This window comes from Tursiops truncatus, chromosome 6 (genome assembly GCF_011762595.2).
Source record: "Tursiops truncatus isolate mTurTru1 chromosome 6, mTurTru1.mat.Y, whole genome shotgun sequence".
Classification (NCBI taxonomy): domain Eukaryota; kingdom Metazoa; phylum Chordata; class Mammalia; order Artiodactyla; family Delphinidae; genus Tursiops; species Tursiops truncatus.
The window spans coordinates 114776435-114785373 of NC_047039.1; the positions used below are offsets into that span (position 1 = coordinate 114776435).

At 67.5% G+C, this 8939-nt stretch overlaps 1 protein-coding gene across 2 annotated transcripts; it reads right to left on the minus strand.

Moving 5' to 3' along the window:
- Positions 1 to 1893: 1893 nt before the first annotated feature.
- FUT7 (fucosyltransferase 7) lies at positions 1894 to 5447 on the minus strand. 2 transcript variants are annotated; one of them, XM_033859133.2, is made up of 3 exons: positions 4159 to 5447; positions 3556 to 3697; positions 1894 to 3463 (listed from the first exon to the last, which is right to left on the minus strand). In XM_033859133.2, the coding sequence occupies exons 2-3, from the start codon at positions 3566 to 3568 to the stop codon at positions 2448 to 2450; spliced, it is 1029 nt and encodes a 342-aa protein (XP_033715024.1). In that variant the 5' UTR covers positions 3569 to 3697; positions 4159 to 5447; the 3' UTR covers positions 1894 to 2447. The 2 variants fall into 2 exon arrangements, with proteins under 2 accessions (XP_033715024.1, XP_019789302.1); XM_019933743.3 differs by having other exon boundaries at positions 3556 to 5447.
- Between the last annotated feature and the right edge of the window lie 3492 nt (positions 5448 to 8939).

Sequence of the window (8939 nt, forward strand, 5' to 3'; positions counted from 1 at the left end):
CCGGTTCGGCGCTGGCTCCGCCCCGGCGGCCGCGGCGACAGCCGCTCGTGCCCGCCCCCCGCCAGCGCCGCCCCCGCTTAAAGGGGCCGCCCGGTGCCCGCCGCTCGGGCCCCCCCGCCCGCCCCCGTCCGGGCCGTTCCTGGAGCTCTGACCCGCCAGGAATGGCTTTCTGGTCGCCCCCCACCTCGCTAGGCGTTGAAGTGACGCGCCCAAGAGCCCACATCTAAACCAAGACCCCCGACTCACTCCCTTCCAGGGCGCTCTTCTCCCAGGGGCGCCAGGCCTGTGAGCAGCGCCCCACCCCCTTGAAACCCTCCTCTCACAGAGGCACCCCAAGGTCGTCACTGGCCCTGGCCGAGGGCGCCCTGAGGGGATGCTGGGAGCGGTCGTCCCCCACCAGGTCCCCACCTCCGCCTTGCCCTCCCCGCAGAAGGGCTGATGGCAGGAATTTCATCTGGACCTGAGAGACAGGTCCCAGTGCCCAGGGCACTTGGGGCCTGGAGGGAGGCAGCCGCCCACACCTGGGGAGGGGAGCTCCGCCTTGCATGCAGATCCCACCTGTGCACAGGGCGGGCCCTGCTCTCACCTGCTTCAAGGCTCAGCTTTCCTGCCCCACTGGGTGCAGCCCCGACCTGTACCCCTTACGAGGGGGTGGGGCTGGTGAGAGGGGCTGCAGGTGGGCTGCCCCACCCCTGTAAGAGTTTCCTGCGTTCCTTGTGAATGAGCCGCTTGGTGACCAAGTAGCAGGACTGGCCTGGCTGGGCTCGGCCCGGGCTGCAGCTCCCTGGGCCCAGCGAGGAAGGGAAGGGACCCAGAGAGAGAACTGCTCCCTGCAGGCGGGGTAGGCCGGAGTTCGGGGAGACTGAGGCTGCTCCCTCTGTGAATGGCTCATTTTTCTCCCTATATGCGAGGGTGAGTCTGGCCTCTGCACAGGGAGTCTGGGGTCCAGTGAATTCCGCAGAGGTGGTTTGGTGCCTGCCGGAGCCAAGCGGCGGGACAGCCGGAGGCCGGGTCTGAGCCGGGTGGGGCGGTCCATTCCCAGGGAGGCCAGCAGAGGTCAGGCCGGCCCCTGCGGGGAACAGAGGCCTGGCGGTGGGTTCTGATGGCTCCTCCCAGCCTCAGTTTCCCAACTTGTGAAAGGGACGGGCAAACCGAGTGGTGTCCAGCGTCTGGGCTGCACAAAGAAGACGCATCCTAAACTGAGTGGCAGATCTGGGGGCCGCACCTCCCCACCCCGTCCCAGCTCCTTCCTCACCGGGCGAGGAGAAGCAGTCCCGGGAAGAGGGGCAGAGCACAATCCCCAACCGCTCCACCCAGCAGCCTGAGGACACTTCCTTCTCCTCGGCCAGTACCGGGGCTAGGGCAGGGCCGGAAGTCACCGGTGGGCCTTTCCCACAAGCCACGCCAAGGGTGCGGGCAGCTTCCTGCCTCCACCTGCTGCCCACCCCACCTGGGGCCGGGGCGAACGCGCTCCTGGGGCCCTGTCGGTACCACCCGGAGGCTCACCATCGGCCTCCCCTCCCCCCGCACAGCCTGCCACGAGGGCTCCCTCGGCTGCAGCAGTAACCCTGGTGCCTCCTCGATGCCCGTGCTGCCGCCAGCCACCAGTCAGAGGGAACCCCCCGTCAAAAACCAGACCTCGTCACACCTCGGACACCCTGCAGCCCGAGAATGAAATCCCAAGGCCTTCGAGATGGGGCACCTTCCCCCGCCCCAGCCGCATTTCTGTCCTTGGCCTCTGCTCTCCGCCCCCAGGCCTTTGGGGAGTCAGGGAAGGCTCTCTGCTGCGGTGCCTTTCAGTGCGGCTGAAGCAAGCTGGGAGGACAGAGGTCTGGGATGGAGAGGGCGGGATCCAGCCAGGACAAAGGCCTGTGTGGCCAGGGTGGCAGCGGGAAGCAGACTCGACGCGTGCCGTGCCATCCGTGTCCTTTGTTTCTTTATTGATTGGTGTCCCCTCCCCCGAGGGGACTGACTGCAGGCTGCCAAAAGCCCAAGAAGCTGGTTGGCTGTCTCGGGTCCGGGCCACACAGGTCTGTTCGCGGGGCTCCAGCCTGCACGTCCCGGACGAGGGGACCGTGGCTACAGGTTTTGCCCCCACAGACCTCAGGAGGACAGCCTTGACCGGCCCAAGGTATGATCAAGGTGGGGAGGGAGGGCCTCCGTAGCCTCTCATCTCTGATGGGCCCCAGCGACGTGCACCCCCATTGCTCCCTCCCTGCTCACACCTCTGCCCCCAAATAGTGGCTCCAGTGCCCACCCGCCTCCGCCTCCGGGCAGCCTGCCAAGGCTACTCCCACTTCCTGGCCTCCATCCCCAGACCCCAAGTCAGCCTGTGGGTTGCCCATGGGGGTTGGTCGGATGCCGGGGGGTTGGATTTCAACACCCAGGCCTCCGCCCACACCTCCGGCTCCCAGCCACCTTCCCCTGCCTCCTCCAGCCGGCAGAGTTCAGGCCTGGAACCAGCCCTCGAGGTCCTGGTAGGCCTGGCCACGGGGCAGGTGGGGGTAGCGGGCGCAGATGGCGCAGAAGCGTTCCCGCCAGTCGCCGAACAGCCGCACTCGGAGCCGGTCTCGCCAGGCGAAGTAGCGCCGATAGCGGCTCTCGTTCATGCCAGCGAGGAAGGCGGCCAGCTCGTGGGCCGAGCCGAAGTCGTCCACGTGCACAAAGGCGTCAGGTGGGGCGAAGGCCTCGTAGGTGACCCTCGAGGGGCCCAGGACCACGGGCACCGTGCCAGCCAGCAGCGCATTGCGCCAGAACTTCTCGGTGATGTAGTCTCGGTGCTGGGAGTTCTCGAAGGACAGGTAGAAGAGGTACCGGGCCACGGTGGGCAGCAGGCAGTCGGCGCACAGGGGCTGCTTGCTGGCACGGCCGAACACGTCCACCTGCAGGTGGGGCGCCAGCTGCCGGTACAGCTGCACGCGCCGCTGCCGCTCCTGGAAGTTGCTGACCACCCAGGCGGCCACCCTGCTCTTGGCCGGCAGCGGCGGCGCAGGCCCCTCACGGGGCTCCAGGCGGCCGTAGGGCACGAAGATGTCTGAGTCACGCCGGTAGCTCAGCACCCAGTTGAAGACCCCACGGAGGCGGCCGAGGCCGCGGGTGTGGCTGGGCGACTCCATGGAGGCCCACACCCAGGGCTGCCCTTGCGGCCGCTCGGCCAGGGGCAGGCGGGCCTGCCGGGTCTGCAGCTCTCGGTGGTGGAAGACCACGGCGTGGGCGCTGGCCAACAGGCTGCGGTTGGTGGTCAGGCGGCAGTGGGCCACACCGTAGCTGCTGCAGGTATTGCTGGGCAGCTCTGGGGGCTGGCTGGCGAAGGGCCAGTGCCAGATGAGGATGGTGATTGTGGGCTGGGGCGCCGGAGCTCCCCCAGGGGCCGATCTGAGCAGCCACAGGAGCCAGAGGGCCGAGAGAAGAGCCGCTACCGCCAGGCCCCCCAAAGCCCGAGGCCTTGGAGCGGGGCTTACCCCTGCACAGGACACAGGAAGAGAGGCTGTCTCCTCGGGCTCACCCCAGGCCCCATCCTCCCAGCCCAAGCTTCCCCGAAGACCAGACACTCACCGGCATTATGCATTGGCAGCTCCCAGATTAATTACTCGAGAAGCCGGAGGTTCTCAAATCACAGCCGCGGCTGCACGGGGATGCCCTGAAATCACGGCTGCACCCCTGCACCCAGCCCCACCTCGAAACGCCGTCCTTTCATCTGCTCAGGAGGAGGGCAACCAGGGTACCTTCCCACTCCCGTCCCGCCCTCGCCCCCGCCCCGAGGTGACCTATGGCATCGCTGCCATCCTCACCCCGCCTCCCCCTCTAGCCCTCTGGCTGCTGAGGGGAGGCGGCTACAGGAAGGGCGCCCAGCCAGGGTCCAGGACCGTGTCCCCCACCCCGGCTGGCCTCTGGAAAGGCCTGGAGGTGACGCACGGGGCAGGCACGGGAGGCAGGAGGAGGAGAGGGCCCGTGGGACCTCAGGGAAAGGGAGGCCATCCTGAGCGGAGGTGGCCCCCGCCCCAGAAGGGTGGCCCAGCCACTGAGCACCCAGCTATTGCCTGCTGCCCAGGCCTGGGGTGCCCGTGGACAGCAGGCACGCTTCCCTCGGAGGCCAGCCGAGCCCCGGCCAGCACCACCTCCCCCAGTGCTGTGTCATCACCCACTTCCCCTGCTCACCGCCCGTTCAGCTCCGCTGTGGGCTCCCAGACCCTCTTGCCGCAGATGTGCTGCACTCAGCTGTTTGCCAGGAGGCTGAGGTCTGTCCTATTCTTTGCTTCTAATTGGGCCACTCCACCCCACCCCACCCCTGCTGCCTCTAGGACACCTTTGTCCCAGAACCCAGGTTCCCAGAGAGGGGTTCCGTCCAGGGGTCCTAGGAGTGTCTGCCCACACAAGGCCCCAGCACGTGCCCGTGGTGGGCAGGTGCCGGGCTGGGCCTGGCCCCGGGGTGGGCTGTGGGGCTGCCACAGCTTCTTTTCCCTCCCAAGGAACCGTGTCTGTGGAAGCCCCGGCGGCGGGGCCCAGGTTCTGGCCGGGCCGGGAAGAGCTGCAGGAACCTGGGGTGGGAGGCCTGCCCTTGGGGTCTCCAGGTCTCTTCTTCCAGGTCCCACAGCCCAGGGTGGGAGTGGGGGCAGGGAGGGGGCTTTCCAGGCTGGAAAGGGAAGGAGTCGCTCTGTCCCTGACGTGGGCAGGGGGCTGGCACCCGCTCCAGGAAAAGGAAGGCTGAAGTCCAGAGTCCCTCTCCTCCCCCGCCGTCCGGCCAGCCCTGGAGGCCCAGGCATGGAGGTCCTGTTCCTTCCCCTTTTGCTCTGGTTCCTCGGAGCTGGACGGCCCTGGCTCTGGCCTGCACCCCGCGCTCAGCCATCAGCTTCCTTCAACCTGGCTGGACGTGGCTGGGCAAGGCCCAGCCCTCATGCTAGTGTCCTAAAGGCCTCAGGCCAGTCCAGTTTTTGGAGGCTGCAGGCTGGGTGTCGTGGAAGGAACAGCAACCAGGAACCAGTGGTCGGATCTGCCGCCCACGCCATCCTGGGCGCCTCCCATCGCCCCGAAGTCCCTGTCCTGATCCACGCGGGCTCCCGGGGCTGCTGGCCTCCCCCAACTCCCGCCCTCCGGTGAGGACTGGCTGGTTCCCTCAGGGCAGGAACCGGGGAGCTGGTGGCAGACCCATGGAGGGGGACAGAGGCAAGTCCAGGAGAAGGGGGGCAATTTGGCCCCTCTGAGGCTCCCCACCCCCTGCATAACCTCTGAGCTGCGGTGAGGCCTTGTGCAACATCGTCCGGGGGGCGGAGCGGGGCCTGCGGGATCGGTCGGAAACCATCTGGTGGCCCAAGGTGTGGATGCAGCCGCCAGGCCTGGCTCCCGCGGGCCAGCGTCAGGCCCTGACCGGAGCAGACAGCTGCTGCCACCCCTGCCCTTCCGGCACCCGTCATTTAGAGAGAGGACCACAGTGGCACTGGGCCTTTGGTCCCACCCAGGCGTCTCTTCCCTGGCACAGGGGCCCCGGAGGAGACCACCCCCTCTGCCTGTGGCAGGCGCCCCTCGGGCGGTGGGGGAGAGCAGGAAGGAGCTGATCCCGCCACAGCCTGCCAGTGACCTGGCTCCTGGCTGCCAGAGCCTCTGCCCTTCCTGTTTGCACTGCCAGGCTGGCTGGGGCCCTGCCACCGGCCTCACCCACACCCGCAGCCCACTCCCTTCCTGGGTGGACTTGAGGGAACCTCCCCCACCCTTACGTGAGGTCTGCTGCTCCTAGGGGCCCCTGGCATGCCTGCCAGTCACTGGGGCCCCCCCCGTTCGTGAGAACCTGCTGGCTGGGAAATGGGGCTCCAAGGTTGGCCCAGAGATGGGTCAGAACGAGAGGTTCTCAGAGGAAAATGAAAAAGGTGAGAGCGTCTGAGTCAAAGGGAAAGTGGCGCCTCCTCCTGCCAGCTCAGCCCTGGGCCTCGGAGTCACTGGGATGCCGGCGGGCACCCACCTCCAGCTTAGCAGCCCGTGAGCATCTGGGACCCAGGAACACAGGGTCACTCCCGCAGCTGAGCGCAGGGCTGCTCCAGGGCCAGCCTCCTGGCGGGCACCGATCAGACGGCCCCCAGCCTCTCCCCAGGGTCCCTGCTTCCCACTGCCCAGGGCCCAAGGGAAGAGGATCCCCCTTCCGGCAGCCTCCGCAACGAGTTAGGGGCCAGCAGACCGGGTCAGGGAAGGGAGGGCAGGGGCTTGGGGTCCCCCAGGGAGGAGGGCCTCCCTCAGCCCACTCACCAGGCGCCAGGCCCCGAGCAGTTCCATGTCCGCTCCCCATCTGGCTTTTTTGGCCTCCACTGGCCCCAGGCGAGCTCAGACAGAGCCGGCCCCTGCTTGGTCAAATCCTCAACCACCCTTCCTTTCACAGGCCCTGGGGTGCAGGGGGCTGCCCTGGGGCTGGAGCTGCTGCTCCCGTCCCCAGCCCAGGTGCCCTGCCCACGAGCACTTTTCCTGGCCACCGCACCAGGAGCCCTGAGCCCACCTGGGACTCTCACAGGCCCCATCTCTGGAAGCCCTCACCCCACCTCCACCCGGTTCTCACTAGAGGGCGTGGGGGGGGAGCGGGGCCGGTGATGCATGTGTGCCTCCGCTCCTTAGGAAGCTTCCCTGGCCTCTGTCCTCCCGAGTGCAGGTGCCAGAGGGGGACACTGCCACAGCCCAGCATAGACCCTAGGGCCAAGATGGTGCTTGGCACAGGCCGCGGGGTGGGGTGGCCCCCTAGCCAAGAGCCTAGGCAGTGGGAGCCTCCCCAGCTGCAGACCCCAGGAGGAGATGTCCTCCCGCCAGCCTGGGTGGCTGAGATGCTCCGGGGTTCCGAGTCCCCACCCTGCACCCCCCCCAGGGCCCTGGAGGAGCCCCCAGCAGGTCCTGGAGCTCCCCCTGGACAGGATGTGGCCATGCTCCACAGCCTGGGCAGGAAGGGAAGGAGGGCTGGCGGGGCTGGTGGCCTCCAGGTGGTCCACGGGGAGGCTGCTGCCTGCTGTGACTGCCCTCCGGCACTGCCCTCGTGCTGCTCCCTCAGCTGCACCCCCAACCTGGGGCGCCCTTGGCCACCTGCCAGCCTGGGCGCCCACCTTCCCAAAGGCACTCCCTGAGCCCCTGCCTCACCCTCTCTCTGGGAGTAAAGGGTGTGCGGGCTCCCTCTGCCGCCTTCAGCCCGCTCCTGCAGGAGCCGGGGGCTGGGAGCATGGCCACCAGGGGGCCTCTGGGCACGTGTCTGGACTTGGCTCTGCTCAGGCCCACCCCTGGGGCAGACAGCTGGGTAGCCAGGCTCTGGCCCTCTCTCCCTGAGGCGCCCCTCGGGCTGGGGCTGCGTGCTCCCCACTCCTGCTGCCTAGGTGCTGTCGTCTGGAAGGTGACAGGGGTCAGCACGTAGGGTGGCCGCTCTCTGCCCCGGTCAGGCCAGCACGAGGTGGGAAAGGCAAGTACCAGGAGCCCGGGGACTGACCCCAGGGCTCCAGGGGAGCCGCCGGCCCTGGGTCTGCAGGTCCCGCTGGTGAGACGGACTGGCCTGGCCAGATCAGCTGGGTGCCTTGCTCTTGAGTGAGAACTTAACCTCTCTGCCCCCCAGTTTTCTTCGTGGCCCTTTCCCCTCACGATACAGATTAGATGACAGTGGACAGCGGTCCTCGTCGTCCTGCCTGCATCCCACCCTACCCTCATTCCCAGCTCCCTGTACCCGGCCCATTTCATCTCCCACACCAGTGCCTCAAAGGAAAACTGAGGCTTCCTGCTGAGGGCCAGCCCAAGGCCACGGCCCAGGAGTCAGGGGTGGGCTCTAGCCCCAGAAACATACCGCTTTAGGACAAGCCATTAGCTCTAAGCAGAGCCAACCCCATTTCCCCGGCCCAGCCCCACCTCAGGGACCTGACTGTCCCAGACTGGCTTTGTGCTCCCCATTCACGGCTGCCCCCATCCATCTAGGAGCCAGAGGTCCAGCATTCTCTAGACGCCCCACCCCTAGGAATCACTAAGGGGCTTCTGAACCCAACCTATCCCTCATTCCCAGCCTTGGGGAGGCAGACAGGTGTGATACCCACACCCTGTGTGCACCAGGCCCCGCTGCCCCTGGACCCCAGAAACCCCGCTGCCAGGCCCAGTCTCGGCACTTCTGACCACGAAGCTCGGCCACCACTCCGGGCCTTCAGCTGGAGGTCCCCTCCCCCTCCACTGGCCTCCTCGCTCCCTGGCGGGGGATTGGGGTGCACCAAGACCCAGCTCCTGACACTCAGGGCCCCTGCCACCTCTGTCCCCTGACCTGGCCCACCCACCTGTGTGCAGCCTGTGTCGCTCTGCCTGGCGTGCCCCCCGCACAGGGTGCAGGGGCCCACAGTCAATCCTGCATGCCGTCCCTCCCCGCCCTCCAGCCCATGTGGACACAGGGCAGGAACGGAGGCCTGGGGTGCCCGCTCCCAGCCCTTTTTATCACACAAGAGGACGGGGTCTTGAGGGAGGGGCACCAACTTCAGACTGGCCTGGCCCTGCGCCGCACTCCTCCCCTCCCCGGCTCTGGGGCACGAGTGTTGGTGGGGGGAGGCCTGGAGGAGAAAGAGGTTAGGGTGGTCCTCTGCCTAGGAAAAATAAAGCCTCCCTTCCCCAGCGGGCGGTGACAGGGTCTTCCCACGAAGGGCACAGAGATCCCGCCTCTCTAGGGGCGTGGAAGGAAGCCTGAGGCCCGCTCCAGGGTCCCTCCCAGTGGCGGGGAGGGGGGAGGTCAGTCTCCGGCACACCCAGCCAAAGTTTTGAAATGTACTTTAATTGGCTTGTCTCCCGGACTCCCAATCCAGGCCTTGGCTCTCGGGTTGTCTTCCTCCCCTCGACTGGGGGTGTCCAGATGTGAGGGGGCAGGTGCAAGGAGCAGAGAAGGTCCCTGGCAGCAGGGGGAGTCTCCCCGGCAAGGGCTTCCCAGCCGCCCCGGGGCCCCAGCCGCAAGCACACGCGTG